This window comes from Martes martes, assembly GCF_963455335.1.
Source record: "Martes martes genome assembly, chromosome: 16".
Lineage (NCBI taxonomy): Eukaryota > Metazoa > Chordata > Mammalia > Carnivora > Mustelidae > Martes > Martes martes.
Window position 1 is genome coordinate 25,216,484 of NC_137904.1, and position 21,645 is coordinate 25,238,128.

Genomic DNA, 21,645 nt, shown 5'->3' on the forward strand with positions numbered 1-21,645 from the left:
AGTGTCCCTGCACCATCTACAATTACCTCGTTCCACAACTTAAGATAACGTGGCCCTGAGAGATGGTGCACTACGGAAGACTGCGTCTTCCCTCCCTGCTCAGGGGAGTCTTTTCACCTTTATTTTTCAAAATTAATATGCCCTGGAGTGAAAGCCTTAAACCTTTGTTCAGGACACAGTGTCTTAGAGTTACCCCAGGATCTTTTCTTCACCACCTTCTGGACAATTAGCACCAAGTTGTGACCCTGGCTTCTGCTTACTCGAATCTTCCTGGGCCCCTCTGCTTCCCTCTGCATCTACTGTGGTTCAGACTCTAATCACTTCTCTGACAGATTATTTTGATTTGAGCCCCTCTGTCTCTAGTCAGAACCCTCTTCCCATCTGTTCTCATTCTGCTAATGTGAGTTCCCCTGAACACAAATCAGATGTCACTCCTCCACTTCAAACTCCCCAGGGGCTCCCCAGTGCCTCCAGCAGAAAGTTCCAGTTCCTACCTCTACTCTTCCCCACCTCTAGCTCCATTTCCTGTCATCCTCCCCCACACATCCTCCACCCCAGCCACCTTGCTTTGTGTCACATCATGTACTTTCGTGAATCCAGTCTACTTTCCCTGTAGTGTCCCCTCCACTGCCCACCTTGTCCAGAGGGAGATCTCTGTTGAAAATGGTGCACAACACATTTAGATCGGATCAAAGCAGACCCGCTAATAGTAGGAGTTATCGGGAAGGCTCCTCGGGCTAAAACCATGGTATTTTTTCCTAGGAGATCTCTAGGGATATTTGCCTGCTTGCTGGGTTAAGGCATAGTGTGGCCCGGGGGTCATCTGTTAACACTGTTGGGTAGGAAGAGCAGACTACCAGAGGAATGCGACCCAGTCATATCTAAAGATTTAGATGATGAGATGTCACTTCTTGTGGAAGGTTTTTGAAAGGGTACAAAGAATGATTTGGAGGATTCTGGTGATGAGATGGGCGCCTGAAGACGCACTGCTTTGTCTATACTAAACCAGTGTTGTTCGTTACTGTGCTCCTGGCGCTGAGCACAGAGCCTCACCCATGGTGGGGACAGTAAATATTTGTTAAATGACTTCAGTAATATGGTATCCTACATTAGTAACTCAAAGCATTGCTATTCTTCTAAATATTTCTTTTTTAAATTTTTTTTAGATTTTATTTATTTATTTGAGAAGGAGTGAGAGAGAAAGAAAGAGAGAAAACAGTGGCGGGGAGGGGAAGGGAGCAGGGAGTACGACGTAGGGCTCAATCCCAGGACCCTGGGATCATGACCTGAGCCAAAGGCAGACACCCAAAAATTGAGCCACCCAGGCGCCCCTCTCTTAAATATTTCTGGTAATTTTATTTTTAAAATATAATTATTAAATTAACCTTGACATTTTACAAAAGATGGTTGTACTAAAAACTAATTCATGATCTTTTTTTAAAAAAATTATTTATTTGACAGAGAGAGAGAGATCACATTAGGCAGAGAGGCAGGCAGAGAGAGTGGGGGAAGCAGGCTCCCTGCTGAGCAGAGAGCCCAATTCGGGGGCTTGATCCCAGGACCTTGAGATCATGACCTGAGCTAAAGGCAGAGGCTTAACCCACTGAGCTACCCAGGTGCCCAAAAGTTTCAATAATTTTATGCCATACTTAATTTTTTCCCCTATAATTGTATGCTTTTCCATTTTTAACTGTTGTGTAATGTTCCTCTAAATAGAGTATGTATAGGTATATATATTTTTCTTCTTTTGAATTATTTTCTTGGGATATATTTAACTGTCATGATTTCTTTGCAGAAATAAACAGAAATTATAAATTTACTATTCTATGGAATTTTTTGTTTTGCAGAAATAGACCGTGGCCTAAAAATTTCTGAGAATCACTGGTCAATATTGCAAAGGTTTTAATGTCTTTACAGTGATCAAAAGTTATATTTAAAAAAAATTTTTTTAAAGATTTTATTTATTTATTTGACAGAGATCACAAGTAGGCAAAGAGGCAGGCAGAGAGAGTGGGGGAAGCAGGCTCCCTGCTGAGCAGAGAGCCCAACTGGGGGGCTTGATCCCAGGACCCTGAAATCATGACCTGAGCCGAAGGCAGAGGCTTTACCCCACTGAGCCACCCAGGCGCTCCTATATTTAAAAAAATTTTAAAAACGTTATATTAAATGCATTTTTGCCTTTTGGAGTTTATAATTTGAGTGGGCAGGCTAATCAGTTTGCCCTTGGAAAAATTACACATGTCAGCAAATGAATTCCAAATTAAAAAATGCAGTGAACGGTGATACGTGAACCTGAACTATGTGTTAAACAATGTGATAAATGTATTTTATCTGGATTTTATTTAATCATCAAAAGAGCCCTATGGGGGTGCCTGGGTGGCTCAGTGGGTTAAAGCCTCTGCCTTCGGCTCAGGTCATGATCTCAGGGTCCTGGGATTGAGCCCCGAGTCAGGCTCTCTGCTCACCAGGGAGCCTGTTTCCCTTCCTCTCTCTCTGCCTGCCTCTCTGCCTACTTGTGATCTCTGTCTGTCAAATAAATAAATAAAATCTTTAAAAGAAAAAAAAGAGCCCTATGAGATAGCTCCATTTTGCAAATGAGGTTTATGTTTTCAGAGAGGTTCTGTAACTTGCCCAGTGTTTGCCCAGCTAGCAAAGTGTTGAAGATGAAATGTAGGCTCCAGAACCCAGGCTCTTACCCATTCCCTAAGGGAATTCAGACCATGTGTGGGGAGGATGGTGTGCGAGGCTTCTCAATATCAATTATCTCTTAATTGAAGGTTTTTGTTTTACAATCTGTATTTGAAAGGAGTTTAAGAAAATTAAAAAGAAAACTGGATGCAACCTCATCAATATGTGAGGATTTTTTTTTAGACAAAAATCAGTCTTTATTATCTTGTTGAGTGTTATAAAAAGTATCCGGTACTTCAATACTTAAAATATCCGTTCTTTTCCAAAAGCTAAAGAGAACCTGTAAAATAAAGCATTTATATGCTGCAGAGTGGAGGATTTTTTTTTTTTTGAGTATAGTTTGACACACAATGTTATATTAGTTTCAAGGGTACAACATAGTGATTCCACAACCCTGTAAATTATGTTGTGTTAACAGATGAGGGTCCTATGTGGAAAAATTGCCTTTCAGCATGGTTAGTTTTCAAATGTCTTTTAATAAGTAATTGTGCTGAGTGACAGACCTTCAAGCCCAATCAAGCAAACAGAATCCATGTCCTCTAGAGACCCATCCATGTGACAACGCAGAGGACATGGATGTTTGAACAATGAACCAAGAGCAAGTGCACTGGAAGGCAAGATTACCTATTTACTCTGTATCTAGGCTTTGGACTTTTCCGTTCCACCAGAGCCGGCTTGACAGGAAAAGGAAGAAGTCTTCCTGGACAGAACGGGAGACAAAAATGAAGTATGAGTGGACAATGAATATTACTTTGGGTTTAAACGTGAGAGGCCAAAGATAAAAGGATCTGAGGAGTGGGACCAATGCCAGCCCAGTCTGACTTGGCCTCCTGCCCAGGACTGTGGCTAACTCACCAATCAGAGGCCAGCCTCTTGGTTCCACCCAATGTCAGTCATATTCTACCCACTGGCCCTGGGTGTTTCACTGTCCTGGGATGTAGAGAGAGGCTGTGTGGCAAGTTCCTCCTTTGACAGACATAAAAGATGGATCCTAGGGGCACCTGGGTGGCTCAGTGGGTTAAGCCTCTGCCTTTGGCTCGGGTCATGATCCCAGGGTCCTGAGATGGAGCCCTGCATCGGGCTCTCTGCTCAGTGGGGAGCCTGCTTCCCTCCCCCCACACCCCTGCCTGCCTCTCTGCCTACTTGTGATCCCTGTCTGTCAAATAAATAAATAATCTTAAAAAAAAAAATGGATCCTGTTATTTCCTGGCAAAAGTACTTTGTTCAGACCTCCTATGTATACCTATGTACCTATGTTGAGGAGGCAGGGAGTTTGTCTTGTGATGGTAGAGCTCCTTCCTAGCAGTGTTCTGGAGGAAAATTCCATCAGGGCCTTCTAGATTCCAATCTGTCTTCTTAGCTCTATCCAATATACTTAATACACAGTAATCAATCTGTAATATCCCAACACTAAATTCCACTGCCAAAAGCTCCATTCCCTGGCTTGTGTTTTGCTGCAGTGTGGCATCACGTGGCTCTACACTTAGGCTCAGGAAGTGTATGGAAGTAATTTTCTTCACAATTTATTTAATATTTGTAAATCACTGACTATGTACCATGCACTATTATGAGTGTTTTCCTACTACGCTAACACATTTAATCTTCATTAACAATTCCACGAGGTGTTATCACCATTTTGCAGATGAGTTACAGAGAAGTTAAGCAATTTGCTTGATGAGGCACAACTGGTTCCTGGTAAAGCTGAGGTTCAGACCTAGGCAGGCAGACTCCAGAGTCCCAGCTCTTAAACCCTGAACTATTCTGTCTCTAGGAGGACTTCACAGTGATCCCTGGTGGATGCCTGTTAATATCTTGAGAAGAGCATATCAAGGGAGTGAAGGCAGCCAAAACTCCAGAAGTGTAGCTGATCGGGAGATGGAGAGGGGATGTAAAAGAAACTTACATAGCCCAGGAGGCCCAGACACCCTCTCCCCTACTTTAATGAGTGCTGTTGTCTGTACTAACAATTAGTTGTTGCCTACTGAAAGTGGTTGTTCGTTGTCTCTTTTCTGCAGCTCTTGAGCCTGGATTTTTTTGTTGTTTGTTTGTTTTTTTAGATTTTATTTATTTATTTGACAGAGAGAGAGAGAGATCACAAGTAGGCAGAGAGGCAGGCAGAGAGAGAGGGGGAAGCATACTCCCTGCTGAGAAGAGAGCCCGATGCGGGGCTCGATCCCAGGACCCCGGGATCATGACCTGAGCCAAAGGCAGAGGCTTTAACCCACTGAGCCACCCAGGCGCCCCTTGAGTCTGGATTTTTATTTTTTTTCTTTAAGATTATATTTTTTTATTTGATGGCGAGAGCGCAAGAGAGCCCAAGCGGGTGGCGGGGGAGCGGGGGGGTGGGTGGCGGAGGGAGAGGGGAAAAGCAGGCTCCCTACTGAGCAGGGAGCCCGACCAGGACCCTGGGATTATGACCAAAGCCAAAGGCAGATCCTCAACGGACTGAGCCACCCAGGCACCCCGAGACTGGGTTTCTTAAGTAGGTTTTATTTACAAAGGAGTTCCCAGTATTAACTCTGTGATGTTCCCTGCCAGATAAACTCTTCTTAGTCTCCTGCCTTCCAGACATTTCAGTTAATAGAAATGCCAAAGCTGTTGCCCAGCACACGTGTACAACACCATGAAGGCCTTGCCTCTTCTTATGCTTCTGGAGAAGTCCCTCAGAATTAACACTGTCCTCAGCCGGCAATGCTGTTGCTGTACTCCTGTGATCAAGGTCCCCTACAAAGGGTGGCTAGGAACAGGCAGTGCCCTAAAGAATTCACCCCTCTGTAAGGGGCCTTTGTCCTTTGTAGCTTAATATTTTTGTCACTTTTTTTTTTTAAAGATTTTATTTATCTGACAGAGAGATAGCACAAGCAGGCAGAGGAGAGGGAGAAGCAGGCTCTCCGCTGAGCGGGGAGCCCGATGCGGGCTCGATCCCAGGCCCTGGGATCATGACCTGCGCTGAAGGCAGCCACTTAACTGACTGAGCCACCCAGGCACCCGAGTGTCACTTATTTTTATAAGAAAAAGTTTTTTCCTGGGAGCCTGGTGGCTCAGTGGGTTAAAGCCTTTGCCTTCCGCTCAGGTCATGATCCCAGGGTCCTGGGATCGAGCCCCGCATCGGGCTCTCTGCTCAGCAGGGAACCTGTTTCCCCCTCTCTCTCTGCCTGCCTCTCTGCCTACTTGTGATCTCTGTCTGTCAAGTAAATAAATAAAATCTTAAAAAAAAAAAAAAGTTTTTTCCACATGTATCCTTTCATGGGCTCCCCCAAACAATTCCATAAGGTCAGAGGCTGGGAATAGATGATAGTCTTCATTTGGTAGAGAGGAAACTGAGGCAACAGGTGATGTGATTTGCCCAGAGTCACACACTAAGGATGGCAGAGCCCGAGCTCAATGTCAGCTGTCCTGCCATTGGCAAGTCAGGGTATCTCTCTGGATCTTGCTTGTACCTATAGAGTAATGAGATTGGAATAGGTGCTCTGTAGGGGTCTTTTCAATTCAGCCATCGTGGAATCCTTTTCCCTGTAAGATCTGATTATCAAGACTCCCGAATTTCACATTCCCATCCATCTTATTTGCATCCATCCCAGAATACGACTTCATTATCTCCTAGCAAGCAGGGAGTGTATCTCTCCTATCTCCCTCCTTATATCACAGAGTATTTTTTGGAAGGACTTCCTTCTTCTCCTACACTCCTTAGGGACATCATTATACTAAGAGGCAAAATACTCTGGTGTAAGTGTAACAATGTATTTGCCTCAAAACCTGTGGCTTTTAACTTCCCAGTGCACCTCACTCTAACAATGGTAGCTGAGATCAACCGACCAAGTACGGAGCCTCGCACTTTACCAAATGTTTGACATGTGTATGTTACTTATTCTTCAAAACCACCTGACGAGGTAAGTACTGTTATCATTATTGCCACATTGCAGAATGGACAGGTTGGAGAAGTTAAAGCACTTACTCGGGATCCCATACCTAATTAGGTAATGGAGTCTGGATTCAATCCCCTGGAGCACGTCAGCAGCTCTTAACTGCTATGCCAACACCCCACGGCTCCTCCTAGGAGAAAAGGGGATTGTATTTTGCACACTTTATTTCCTCTAAAAACTTACTTTGTAATATTTAAGATAGAAAAAGAAGGCACATTATGCAAAGAGCATTTCCTCATTAATTCTTTCTTCCTTTCTATCTCTACCCCCCCCCCACCCTGCACTGTGTGCCAAGAGCTGTTGTAGCAGTCTGGATGTAGCGACAAATTCCTCCCGATGGAGAAGGCCAGGAGGAAATAAGGCAACGTTAGAAAAGTCAGTAATAGTTTCTAAGCCAGTGTCACCTATGTGTCTAGCATTATGTTCAGCAAGCCTAACTAAAGATAATTATCAGAAGACCTTGCTCCAAGGAAACCACAGAAAGTGGCTTAGTTTGGTTTAGAAACGAAGTTTGGCTTAGCGCAGAGGAAAGTCATTTAGTTTGCTACAAAGAAATGAATCTGTTTACAAGGACAAGGTAAAGAAGAGTGTCATTGTTTAGGACTGTGTTTTGTAAGCATCACAGACAAAAAGGAACCAGGGTGGTGGTTTATGGGTAGTGAAAAAGGCTCTATCCCGGGAGCCGGTCACCCTTTCATCAATGAAGCATTTTCTGAGGGCTATGTCCTATGACGCTACTGAAAACCAGGTAGGCAGGTCGCTGCCCTCCCGGAGATTATAGTCCGGTGAGAATATTCCCGTCCTGAGTCACTGCCAGGCTCTAGCTATGTGACCTTGGACAAGTGCCTTCTCCGGCCCCAATTGTGCAAAATAAATGGGGTCAGACTAGCGATCTGCCGCTCAAATTCCCAGTCCCCGGCGGTATCTCCATCGCCCCCCCACCCCGCGGCCGGGAGGAGGGTGGGCGAGGCGCCCCCGCCCGGCGCTGCGGCTAGCCGGACGCAGGGGGGCGCCGCTCAGGCCCAGAGAGCGTTCGCGTTCCGAAAGTGCTTGTCCCTCGCGGCGCTCCGTCGGCCCCGCCGCCCGCGGAGCGGGAGGAGGCGGAGCTGGAGTTGTCCCGGCTCCCAAGCGGGGAAGCAGCCGAGGAGGCGGCTCGGCGGGCCCCAGCCGAGGATCGGGCGGGGCGGCGGGGGAGGCTGGCAGGCGGTGCACGCAGCGCTGGGAGAGCGGCGCCGCGGGGTGGGCGCTCCCGGCGAGAGGTGTCCGCTCCATGCGTGCGGGCCGTCGGCCCCTGCGAGCCGCAGACATGAAGAAAGACGTGCGGATCCTGCTGGTGGGAGAACGTGAGTCCGCTCGCCGGGGCCCTCGCAGCCCCAGCCGCCCCGGGCCTGCTCGCCCCTCTCCGCGCTCGGGCCTCCCAGCCCCTTAGCTCTCCCCTTCCCGCGGCCCGCAGGCGGCCCTCAACCTCTCAGCTCACCCGGGCCTTCCTGACACCTCCCGCTCCTGACCCCCCAGTCGTCCTCGCCAGCCTTGTCCCCACGAGTCTCTCTGACCGCCGGCCTCATCCCTCCGAAGGTCCTCTCCTCCTTTTCCGCTTGGAATCCTTTCCTCCTGGGCCTCAAAGCGTTTCCGAGGCCGCTTCCTTTTCAGAGCCTCTTGTCTTCCGTGGAGATTCGCTTGTCACTGCCAGGCAGGTGCTGATACAGGCCGGCTGACCAATTGGGATAGCGTGAACCGGCTCCCGGGGAAGCTAGGGGGAGGGGTGCAGAACTGTTCGACTTGCCGGCAAGGTCAGGGTTCTGGGTTTTTCTCTTTCTTTTTTTTTTTTTTTTGGTGCTCGCAGTCTTTTTACCCTCTAGACATTCACTTCAAGGTATTTTCGGCGTTCCTTGCACTTTGCATTGGAATAACTCCCGCTATCCTCGATATTTCCCCCCAAATTTACTCTCAACTTCAAGTTATACAAGCGCTCAGTGAATGAATAATTATTTGGGGAGGGTCCTTTAGTTGAGAGAATTATTGTCACCAAAAAGCCTAGTCGTCCCCCCTCCCTTCCCCCCGCCTTAAGCATTATTTATTGGATAGCTACTTGGTAATTTGTAAGTAACAGGCACACAGGAGACCCAAACTGACACATACACATAAGACCCCCTAGAAATTCTTAGATTTCACCTTTTGAAGATATAATTAAGGAGAAATGCCTTCCGTTCACTGACTTGGGGACAGAACAGGGACTTCTTGATAGCAGTTGGCTAGTTACATGACTCATTTGGTAAGACTAAAATAGGAAAGTGGGCTGGGAGGACTGAATTGCTTGTTTGTACATTAGTTAATGCTATGCCATTGATGTTTTGAAGCATTCTGTTTCAAACCCCATTTCATCCTAGAGTAGCTTCTCCAGGTCACTGTGATGCACTCCCAAGGAGGAAAGCTAACACGTTTTTACCCTCTTCTGGAGTGTTCTTTGATAGTCATTGAAATCTCTGTTCACCTGCTGTTTGGAGAAGTCTTTAAAATCAGAATTTGGAAGGAAGGTTGGCCTGATACAGTTTACTTTTTGGTTTGCCGTTGTGAATTTTAGTCTTTATTTATAACTATATCTTAGTCTGTATTTTCCATGGATTTCCTTGACAAAGTTCAGGAGGGTGTTACTTAACATATGATTCATACCTGATGCATTTGGAATAAGGTAGGGAAGGTGAGTGGATGAGCCACTTAAAAAGCTGATCCTTAACTGTGTCATAAAATAGCTTTATAGTACAGTAATTGTAATACTAATTTTCTGGAAGCAAAAACCCTATGTTTTGGTTTTATTTTGGAATATAGGAAGCAATTACAAATAATTAGTCTGTAAAACATCTAAATAGAAATGCTATATATATGTAAGATATATTGTCCGGACTTAGGGTATTTAAATGAAAGTGTTTACAGTATTATTTAGAAATACATAAAAAGAACTCAAAATTTGTTAGAAAAATTAAAAGCCATGTTCTGCAGGTATGAAAGCAAATAGGAGAGTTAAGAAAAGTGTGCATGCATGAGTTTTTTGGTCACAGGGAGGACCTGACCTAAAAGACAGTTTTCAAGGAAGTTTTCAAGGAAGAGATTTTTCTTGAAAAGGTTTGTACCAAAAGTTTTAGGCAAGTTACCATATATATAATTTTTTTTCACATTTAAAACTTCAGAATTAGACTTAATATGAAATATGTAATTTTAATTAAATTAAAAGGTGGTATTTTGTTGGGGGGGAATGTTTGAAGCATTACAGGATTTAATATAAATATTTGACAGCTATTAGCCTAGCTGTACCACCTTAAATGCTGAGTAAATATAAATGTGACCAAGACTATTTTAATAAATTAAAAAAAATAAATTGGTCTAACACATGGATTTATCAGGAAGCCCACTTATTAAGGTAAAAGTGGTAGTAGTTTAGTTGTCATTTTAAGATGGTTAAGGGGAGTGGTAAAAAAAAAAAAAAGGAGCTTCATCTCTGATATTGTTGTAAAGTCTGTTCCTTCTCTATCGCTTCAGTACATTTTACTGCTGTTACTGTCCCTGAACCATACAGCAGCAACTTCATTCACTGAAGGTCCCAAAGAGTTGTGAATGGTTTCAACATTCTGTTGGCTAAACCTGTCCTGTACTCTGGAGATGAAATGGATCTTTTCTTGGCCCATCCAGAACCTGGATTCTGATCCATCCTGGCTTAAATGCTTACTAATTGCTTACTGTCTCTTTAGTTCTCAGGTCAAAGAATTTAGATTGTTTATAAATTTTAAGGTATTTATTTGCGGAGAAATCCAAAGTGTTTTAAATATCTGCACCTTACTTTTTTTTTTTTTTAAAGATTTTTATTTATTTATTTGACAGAGATCACAAGTAGGAAGAGAGGCAGACAGAGAGAGAGAGGGGGAAGCAGGCTCCCCGCTGAGCACAGAGCCCAACGCAGGGCTCGATCCCAGGACCCCAAAATCATGACCAGAGCCAAAGGCAGAGGCTTAACCTACTGAGCCACACAGGCACCCCTCTGCACTTTATTTTAATAATATTGAATGTGATAAGGTCCAATCAGGCCACGTTAAAAGTCAGTTGCCATTCTTTAAACAAAAAATTTTTTAAAAATCATTAAAAATACAACCACGCAAAACTTAGTTTTTCAGGTTATGATTTTTCATGCTCAGATTCTTTGGCCAGCATTTGTATTTAGCTAGATTTGTATAACTATGCTTAACAGTTGTCCTTATTGCAATAAAATTAGCATGAACCTCAATGGCCTTTTGTCTAAATCATGTAGCTACATTAAAAGTACACAAGATCTAGTTTTAGTGAAGTCTTGTTTTTAAATTGAGATATGTTTGTCTTTACCCTCTTTTTATTATTTATTTATTTATTTTTAAAGATTTTATTTATTTATTTGACAGACCGAGATCACAAGTAGGCAGAGAGGCAGGCAGAGAGAGAGGCGAAGCATACTCCCTGCTGAGCAGAGAGCCTGATGCATCGCTCGATCCCAGGACCCCGAGATCATGACCTGAGATGAAGGCAGAGGCTTTAACCCACTGAGCCACCCAGGCGGCCCACGTTACCCTCTTTTTAAATGAATGTGGTGGCTCTTTTTTTTTTTTTTTTAAGATTTTATTTATTTATTTGACAGAGAGATCACAAGTAGGCAGAGAGGCAGACAGAGAGGAAGGGAAGCAGGCTCCCTGCTGAGCAGAGAGCCCGATGCGGGCCTCGATCCCAGGACCCTGAGATCATGACCTGAGCCGAAGACAGAGGCTTAACCCACTGAGCCACCCAGGAGCCCCAAATCTGGTAGCTCTTAACGCAGAATGTCTAACTGATTAGTTTATCATCGAAACTAGTTCAAGCCAAACTTGCTCAGGCTTCAGTTGGCTCTGGCCTAGGCTTTTGTAATCTCTCTCCTTAACTGGTCTCCCTGCTTCTAATTCTGTCTATTCTCTATGTAACAGGCGGAGTCATCTTTAAAAAATATCTCAGATCCTGTTACCCTTTTTAAAAATTCTTTGATGATTCCTAATTTGACTTAGAATAAAGTCCAGACTTTTTAATGCAGGCCTGCCAAGTCCATCACAATCTGGCCCTTGCTTTACTCGTACACTGCTCTCTACTGCTCTCTTGACAAGAAGGCCCTGACTCGGGCAGTTCTTCCCTGTGTATTTGTTCACTTGTTTTTTGGGCTGGATAGTAAGTTTCATGAGGGCAGAGGCTTTGTCTTGTTCATTGCTGTATCCCCAGTGCCTAGAGTGGGCCTGGCGCAAAGTAGGCACTCAAATGCGGTTGACCCTGAACAACATGGGTTTGAACTGTGTGGGTCCATTGATATGGGGATTTTTTTGTGGTACAGTACTGTAAATGTATTTTTTTTTAAGATTTTATTTATTTATTTGACAGAGAGATCACAAGTAGGCAGAGAGGCAGACAGAGAGAGAGGAAGGGAAGCAGGCTCCCTGCTGAGCAGAAGCCTGATGCGGGGCTCGATCCCAGGACCCTGAGATCATGACCTGAGACGAAGGCAGAGGCTTTAACCCACTTAGCCACCCAGGCGCCCCTCTTATGATTTTCTTAATCACATTTTTTTCTTCAGCTTACTTTATTGTAAGAATGTAGTATATAATACATATAACATACAAAATATGTATTAATAAACTGTTATCAGTAAGGCTTCCAGTCAACAGTAGTTATTAGTAGTTAAGTTTTAGGGAGTCAAAAATTATCTGAGGATTTGGGACTGCTGGGGATATGGCGAGTTGGTTGGTGCCTTTAACCTCTGCGTTGTTCAAAGATCACCTGTAGTTTTTTGTTTTTTTGAGAGAGAGAGAGTGTGTGCAAGCGAACTGGGGGGGAGGGGTGCTGAATCCCAACCAGGCTCCATGCTCAGTGCAGAGCTGGTTGTGGGGCTTAATCTCATGACCCTGAGATCATGACTTGAGCCAAAATCAAGACTGGGACGCTTAACCTGCTGAGCCATCCAAGTGCTCCAGGTCATCCATAGCTTTTGGAAGAATGAATGAGTTCAAGTTAGTTCCATTTATTTGGCCTTTCCTTGTTTTCCAAACCAGTCCTCTTAGTCATAAACATTTGACCATTCTCCTTTCTTAAGTCCAATCTGATGTGTGGTTACTGTTAGCATTTGAGGGCAGCGTTCGTCCAGTGTCTTGTTCCAGGTCCTTAGCTTGGTTTTGCCTGGGAGATTCCTGTGTTCTGGCAGTAAAGTAGACCAGTGACTTCTTTTTTTTTTTTTTTTTTAAGATGTTATTTATTTATTTGACAGTAGAAATCACAAGTAGGCAGAGAGGCAGGCAGAGAGAGAGGAAGGGAAGCAGGCTCCCCGCTCAGCAGAGAGCCTGATGCGGGGCTCGATCCCAGGACCCTGAGATCACGACCTGAGCCGAAGGCAGAGGCTTTAACCCACTGAGCCACCCAGGCGCCCCAAGACCAGTGACTTCTAATGACAGTGTCATGTCTATTCTGTGTCTTGGCTGCCAGCAGTTATATTTCTTGCCAAAAGACGTCAGCTACTACTTGAAATACCAGCGGTCATCTTAGTGGGATTGGGAAAGATCCTTCAGGCATAAAGTAGGAATAAGAATCAAAGAAACTGGGGCACCTGGGTGGCTCAGTGGGTTAAAGCCTCTGCCTTCGGCTCAGGTCATGATCCCGGGGTCCTGGGATCGAGCCCCGCATCGGGCGCTCTGCTCAGTGGGGAGCCTGCTTCCTCCTCTCTCTCTGCCTGCCTCTCTGCCTACTTGTGATCTCTCTCTGTCAAATAAATAAATAAAATCTTAAAAAAAAAAGAATCAAAGAAACTTTAGTAATAACCTAGCATTTATGTTGTTAGAAAAAAAACTTTCTGCAGTCCCTTTATTATTTATTTATTTATTAAAGAAGATTTTATTTATTTATTTGACAGAGATCACAAGTAGGCAGAGAGGCAGGCAGAGAGAGAGGAGGAAGCAGGCACCCCGCTGAGCAGAGACACCTCCCCGATGCGGGTCTCAATCCCAGTACCCTGGGATCATGACCTGAGTTGAAGGTAGAGGCTTTAACTCGCTGAGCCACCCAGGCGCCACTCTGCAGTCCCTTTAAAGCCATATTGCTTTCCATTCTGGTCTTTGTTAAATGATACTTGAAGATTAAACTCCTCTAGTTTCAGTTATACCGTGTTTAGTACCTGGGTGATAGTTTGTGACCAAGGATGTTCAAGCCTAGTCTGAAGAGTCTCTTCTGTTCATAGGAAGTCTGTTCTATGTCATTCTCGCATGTGTATCACGAATCTGTCTTTTGTTCCTTTGGCACCGGTTGAGCTCTAGGGTTGATCTAGTTCAAAGAATAGGGATGGACCATCACGTTTGTTCTCCTGCAGCCCAAATAGTCTGCATGTGGTCAATGAAATTTTCCTTTGGAACAGTACTCAGCTATTGCCCCAAATGATAAAGTTTCCCAGTTAAAATTGTAACTCCATGGTCACCCTCCTCATCCCCGATATTCTAATTACATAATTTAGGAAGAGACGACAAGGCTACATGAGGAGCAGCAGATAAAAATGAGTAGGTCCCTTTTCCACTTGAAACACGGGGTGTTTGTTAGCAAGAAAAATAGCCAATATGGCTGGTAAGATGGTAATTAGAACCAAAAAATGTTATTTCTGCTTCATGAATATTAGGAATTTGCTGTCATTTAGAACTAGATGTTCAAAAGATGTGATGAAAAGACAAAGAAATTTTTAGCCTGGATGAATCTCGATAATTTGTTCTATAGCGATGAGTTGTGTTTCCCGTGGATGACCTACTTAGAAGCATGGAGTCTCAGGCAGTGGTGGGCATGTTGTGTTGAACTGATCAGAAGGCCTTCCGTCTCTGGGGATAATTGTGACCGTGCCTTTTGTTTTTAGAGATTACTTCAGTGTTTCTCAGGCAAAAGAGAAGAAGTAGAGACTGTTAGGTGGCTGGCTAACAATAATTTTTGGTTCTCCATAATAATATTTTTGTTAAATATCTTTCAATTATATTTTTACATATTATATTTTATTAATAAATTATTTGTTATAAAATTATGTAAGTATATATGGTATTTGTATTAAATATAAAATTTAATGGGTACAGTAATGAGAGAAGTTTGTTCCTTTATGGAAATTATTATTTTTTTTTAAGATTTTTTTTTTTTTAATTTATTTGACAGAGATTACAAGTAGGCAGAGAGGCAGGCAGAGAGAGAGAGGAGGAAGCAGGCTCCCTGCTGAGCAGAAAGCCCAATGTGGGGCTTGATCCCAGGACCCTGGGATCATGACCTGAGCCGAAGGCAGAGGCTTTAACCCACTGAGCCACCCAGGCGCCCCTATGGAAATTATTTTTGAAGCTGTTGAAAATATGTAGTTTTTTTTGTTTTTTTAAAGATTTTATTTATTTATTTGATAGACAGAGATCACAAGTAGTCAGAGAGGCAGGCAGGGAGAGAGGAGGAAGCAGGCTCCCCGCTGAGCAGAGAGCCCGATGCGGGACTCTATCCCAGGACCCTGAGATCATGACCTGAGCTGAAGGCAGAGGCCTTAACCCACTGAGCCACCCAGGCGCCCTGAAAATATGTAGTCTTTATACTCAGATCTGCCATTGTCGAGGGGCCTTTTGGATTGTAGGGTTGTTCAAATAGTTTTTAAAATTTAATATTCTAAAATGTTTTCATTGTTTCTAAGGTACTCATTTATTTCTCAGTTAAAATTAGTCTAAAATTACTGGCCTATTGTAATTTTAAACCTGCTGCTTCGCTGTTTCTTTTATGGTCTCATTCAGGGTTAGGTGGTTAGGCCTTAAAGGAACCAAAAAGCTCTAGTTTAGATTCACTGAAGCATTTCTTAACTGAATCACATCTGGCAATCTTTTATTAGTTAAAGTAGCTGTCATCTTACTGCTCTTCCAAAAGGAAACCCAAAATGATACTAATGAAAATGTACTCATTTTCTCCCCAAGTTCACTGTAATCTGTGTCTCTTGCTCTAATTTTCAACTTTTTTTTTAAAGAGGAAATCCCCCTTGGATTTTCATGTGGCAGAGATTCCTGCTCTTTGATTTTTAAAAGGCCTACTGTACAGTTACTTCAGAAACTAGATGGAATTGTTATATTGCAGGGAGTACTAAACTGCCTCAGATTTTTTTTTAACAGGTGAGGCAGAATATGAATGAGTAAATAAATGGGGCGCCTGGGTGGTTCAGTGGGTTAAGCCTCTGCCTTCAGCTCAGGTCATGATCTCAGGGTCCTGGGATCGAGTCCCGCATCGGGCTCTCTGCTCAGCGGGGAGCCTGCTTCCTCCTCTCTCTCTCTGCCTGCCTCTCTGCCTGCTTGTGATCTCTCTCTGTGTGTCAAATAAATAAATAAAATCTTAAAAAAAAAAAAAGTAAATAAATAAAAGTACCACACTCTAAGTGGTAGTATCCATAAAAAGAGCTCAAATTGGGGGCACCTGGGTGGCTCGGTGGGTTAAAGCTTCTGCCTTCGGCTTGGGTCATGATGGATCGAACTCCGCACGGGGTCTCTGCTCGGCGGGGAGCCTGCTTCCCCCTCTCTCTCTGCCTGCCTCTCTGCCTGCTTATGATCTCTGTCAAATGAATAAAATCTTAAAAAAAAAAAAAAGAGCTCAAATTGAATGATTCTCAAGTTTGGCGTCACCATCTGTATGTCTGTATGATCAAGCGTAAGTAAAGCTCTTTAATTGTTGTAGTTATGGTGTCCTTTTCTCCTGCCGGGGGTTTTCCTCCTCTGTCCCTGAGGCCTGCCCTGTTGGAATGGAGCTGGTGGCAGGTTTGTACTTGGGCCGGAGCTGCCTTGTTGAGAGTGGTAAAGAAATTGGAATGTTCTCAGAATGTTGGTCTTTCCCTTCTGAAACTATCCCTGGGAATGTAAGGGGTCCATGGGAAAAGCAGACAGGGACAATGGCCAGGAAAAGGGCTGTTCTGGTGAGTTTTAAGCAGAGAGATGAGGAAGAATGGATGACATGGAAGGGTTGTGGTGAGGGAGGGGACTTTAAAAGTAACGTGGAACGCCTGTTGAAGGCCTGCGTGGTTGTGAGTAAGGAGCAGTAAGTCTTTAGTTTTCTTGGAAATTAATAGGCCTTTTAATGTTGGTGTTTGACTTCATTTTGGTCATTTTTGTTGAACATTTCCAGTTGTGGATTAAAAGGTAGGTTTCTTCTGAAACTGGTGAGGGCTTTGGAGTGGTACGATAATTCTAGGGGCGCGTGGGTGGCTCAGTCATTAAGCATCTGCCTTCGGCTCAGGTCATGATCCCAGGGTCCTGAGACTGAACCCCACCTTGGGCTCCCTGCTCAGTGGGAAGCCTGCTTCTCCCTCCCCCTGCTCATGCTCTCTCTCTCTCCCTCTCAAATAAATAAAATCTTACAAAAAATAAAAAAGTAATTCTAAAAGGGGGATTGTGAGAGGAATCAAGGTCTGAAAGGTATTAACACAGATTTCTCAAGGACCAAGCAAGTATCAAGAAGCATATGAGTTATTGAGCATCTGATTCATTTTTCCCATTCTTAACATAGTTGATCAACGATAAGAATGTAGAGATGTAAGAGCTCTGCAGAAATGGAAGAGTTTCTGGGAACATCTGTGCTGGTGTTAGCTGTGGGTTTTTGGAGACACTAGGAAAAAAAAGCCATCTCTGCGTGGTTGAGAAAGACCCAGAAGTTCAAAGGTTACAGGAATTGTACAAGCATTGGATCTCCTAGAAGGTTTGTTGTTTTCAGTACTTGGGAGTTTTATTACTCACTAAAATAGTGTATAGTACAGGGCCTGGTGGACTTCGTTGAACTCACAGCAGAGGCAGCCTCCTGTCAGGTGACCCACAGGCAGCCCTGCTGTGTGTTGCCTTAAATCAGACATCACCTCTCTTTGGAAGGAACTTTATTAGGGCTCTTTCCCAAATGCATTCTTGCTTGGCAGCAGCTTCAGTTGCCAAGAGTAAAAAATAAGCAAGAGGTCCAAGTTCTAGGTTTTCTGAAGCTGAAATAAGGCAGTGGCTTGGTTCATGTTAAGATAACTGTTTGGCCTCCACTGTGCGTACTCATGTGCATAATCAGTAATTAGAATGGACTACTGTGGATTTGGAGATGAATGTTACCTTGAGCTAGCTGAAGGGTTGGGGTTTCTGGGACCCTAAATAAGGCCACGGTGAAAGGAGTTACTTAAGGAAAAAAGTTACGAAATGCTGATTGTTAGTTAGCAAGTTCTAGAAATTTCTGGACCCCATATTGCCTTGGAGAGTCCTACCTTGTTCTTATAGCTAGGTGAATGTTCCTGACAAATCACTTTCCCGTACACGAAATAGATAACAGATACTATTTGGGGATCTGTCTGCCATTGTTGGGGTACTCTAAGGTACATCACTGTAAGGTACATGTAATGTGCACTTTTTCATCTGTTACAGGCCAGTCTTCTAAGGTATGCTACACGATAGTGTAGATTAATCACAGAGTATAAGCATTGATAGCATCTAGTCTTTTTTTTTAAACTAATGAGAAAATTGGGGCCCATAGAGAGTCAGTGACAACTCAAGGTTATACTGCTAATTAGAAAGCTGATTCCCAGATCCAAATTATCTGGCCCATTCTAGTGCTCACTTAACTCCTTTAATTTAAACTGTGATCATGATCATCACGACAAATGCCGTTTGTGTGTTTAATGTTTGCCAGGTATTGTGCTGAGCATTTTGTATCTGTCATCGTAATTAATCCTCTTACCAACCCACCTGCAGCTGTTCAGCATTATATAGATGAGTAAACTGAGGCTTGACGACTTGCCTGGGGAAACACAGCTAGTAAGTGCTGGGACTAAGATTTCTGTCTAGTCTTGGCTGATTCCAAAGCCTTTATTTATTTTTTTCTTTTTTTTTTTTTTGGTGAAATATTTATATCAAAAGTATAAAGAAACAAATACCCATCACTTAAAGAAGACATTACCAATCAGTTGAAGCCCCTTGTATTTCCTTCTCTTTCTCTCAAAAGTAAACAACCACTTTCCTAATTTTTTTTTTTTTAAAGATTTTACTTATTTATTTATTTGACAGAAAGAGAGACAGCGAGAAAGGAAACACAAGCAGGGGAGAAGGCAAGGGAGAGGGAGAAGCAGGCTTCCCTCTGAGCAGGGAGACTGCCCTGGGGCTTGATCCCAGGATCCTGGATCATGATCTGTGCCAAAGGTAGATACTTAATGATTGAGCCACTCAGGTGTCCCACTTTCCTAAATTTCAAATCTGTGCTCTTAACCACTAAGCCGTAAGTTGCATTTACTAAGAGCATTTGCTAGGAGCGAAGATTCAGTAATGAGCAAGAAAGACACATTCTCTACCCTTGTGGAATTTCCTGTGGGTGATAATGAAATTCTTGTTCCTTAGTCTTTCCAGACACTCAGTAGCTGGTAGGAAAAGTAAAGTCTAGGAAGTCCTTCAGGGGATCACTGGTGATATGCTGGATGTTTGCCTAGGTGTTATACATGCACACTACTATCTTTAGAACCTACGTGTCTTAGCTCATTACTCAGTTTTTCCTCCTTGAGACCAAACTATACGCTGCTTTTATGAGCTTTTTTATTTTCTGCTATGTTTAGAGCAGAAAATATCCCTTTCTCTTCCCACCCTTCCCTGCCCCCTTTCCCTTTTTTCAAGCACGATTGAGCATAGCACTTGATCCCTACCTCTTTCACAGCAATTTTATCTATCTTGTTTAATACTTTTTCCATATTATCCCACAGAGTATGTAAGTTTAAACTTTGTACTTGGAAGACAGTCACGTAAATACTGAGCAAATGAATTAATAGGAGTCTGCACAAGGAAGATGGGTCATGTGAAACCATAAGTTAATACTGTCTGCATGATCTTCCAGTGGTTTTTTCCCTAGTTTGTCCAGACATGGGCAAATATGCCAGTATGGAACTTGTACTCTTGGATAGAAGGTCTATTACAGTGTTTCTCAGTTTTTGAGCCATCTCTACTTCTCATAAATACAAAACTGTCGTGCCCTCTTCATTCTGACAATTTTCTGAGTGTTCTACAATTCAGTTCAATTTTGACACTACCCTGAGTTAGCATCAGATCCTACAAGTTAAAGTCCAAGGTCCCCAACAAGATTACCCTTACTTTATTATTTTTTTTGAAGATTGTATTTACTTATTTGACAGAGAGAACACAAGCAGAGGGAGCAGCAGGCAAAGGGAGAGGGAGAAGCAGGCTCCCTGCAGAGCAGGGAGCCGGATGTTGGGCTCGATCCCAGGACCCTGAGATCTTGACCTGAGCCAAAGGCAGATGCTTAAATGACTGAGCCATCCAGGTGTCCCTACCCTTACTTTAGACCCCAACTAGAAACTGGGGTCCCTAGATCACCCACACTTCTTGGCTGACTACAAGTTTGGAACTTCCTGCAACCCCCTTAGGTTTGATATTTCACTAGAACAACTCACAGAACTCAGGAAAGTGCTATACAAATGAACAGCCAGATTAAGAGGTATGTAGGGCAAGGTCTTGTAGGATCCTGAGCACGGGAGCATCTGTCCTCATGGAGTCAGAGTGTGCCACCTTCCTGGTTCATCATTATGTTCACCAACTAGGAAACTCCCCTGAGCTTTGATGTCCAGAGTTTTTTTTTATGGGGATTCATTATGTAGACATGATTGATTAAATCATTGACTATGTGATTGAACTCAATCTGTGGGCTCTCTCTGGCCTTCACCCTACCAGCTGCTGGGTTTTGGGGTGGGGCTGAAAGTTCCAACCCACTAATCGCATGGTTGGTTTTTGTGACAACCAGTCCCCATCCGAAAGCTCTCTAGGCCTTCCCATCAAATCAGGATAAACTCAAGTTTGTTGAAAGAGACTGTAACAAAAGACATTCCTATCACCTAGGAACTTCCAAGGGATTTTGAAGCTCTGTGCCAGGAACTGGGTGGGGACAAAGACCAGATGGATTCTTTATTACATCATGCCCTCCTTTAATATTATTGGCAATTTCAACATTAATTATTTTTTATTAAACACAAATCGCACAGAGTAATTTTAGAATGTATTTTTCCCCTCAGAAGTTACCCTACTGTTCATAGCTCTTCAGCTGCTGTTAAGAAAAACTTTGAATGGGATAGTTCCAGAAGCTCCACGAGGTAGAACTTAATTTCCTAAATGGCAGGGCTGAAACGATAGCAATGCTGTTGTGCTTGGACAAGGAGAAAGTAAGTCAGATAATTCAGTCTGGCTGCTGTGCTAGAGGTCTTTCTCCCACTCATATAAAATTAGAAAATTCAGTTCATTATCAAATATTTGACTCTTATGTTACTGTAGATGCAGACATGTTAAATATGTACCTTGTATTCATAACAGTTTAGTGTTCAGTTATGTGGCACAGAAGTAGTCCAAAGAAGGAAAGGGAGGGCTGCAGTCGCCCTGGGATATCTTTAGGGAAGAGGTAGAATTTGTGCTGCCCTTGAGAGATGGTTAACATTTGGAAAAGCAGAGGAGGGAGAGGGAACGATGTGTTAGATGAAGAAAACCATGTGAGGAGGCAAGATCCATAATAGCCTGTTTGTGCTTACACAGACCAGAATGGCCTTATTTGAGCAAATCATGCATGTGGGAATAGTGGGAAATGAGATTAGATAGATGAAGTGGCATTAAATTTTGCATGATTTTTAAAGACCAGCAGAATGTTTCACCTTGATGTGGTAGGTAATTGAGAGTCAAGGCTTTTGATCAGATGAGTTAGAAAATGAAAAGATGTCTAAGAGAGAGGGGTTGCCATTTGTATTCTGATGGATTTTAATAAGAGGAGAGGTTGGAGGGAGGAATAGAAAATATCCTAATTACAGAAAGGTGGGAACGGAGAGGAAGGAATTAATATTTAAAATTTCAGAGGAAAATTTGACAGAATTCGAATGCTCAGTACAGAGGAAGGGTAAATCAAGCATGGCCAGTTTTTGAGTTTTTGCTTTTTATCCTGATATGTAGAAAGAATGTTCTTTTTTGGTGAAAAT

At 43.3% G+C, this 21,645-nt stretch overlaps 1 protein-coding gene across 6 annotated transcripts in view; it reads left to right on the plus strand.

The window, feature by feature from the left end:
* The first annotated feature begins 7,250 nt into the window (after window positions 1-7,250).
* Window positions 7,251-21,645, plus strand: part of RHOT1 (ras homolog family member T1) — a 63,495-nt gene continuing 49,100 nt past the window's right edge. For all 6 annotated transcript variants that reach the window (XM_080825981.1, XM_080825982.1, XM_080825978.1 and 3 more), the window contains exon 1: window positions 7,251-7,954. In XM_080825981.1, the coding sequence (XP_080682107.1) occupies window positions 7,882-7,954 (73 nt within the window). In that variant the 5' untranslated portion in view covers window positions 7,251-7,881. The remainder of the gene's footprint in view (window positions 7,955-21,645) is intronic.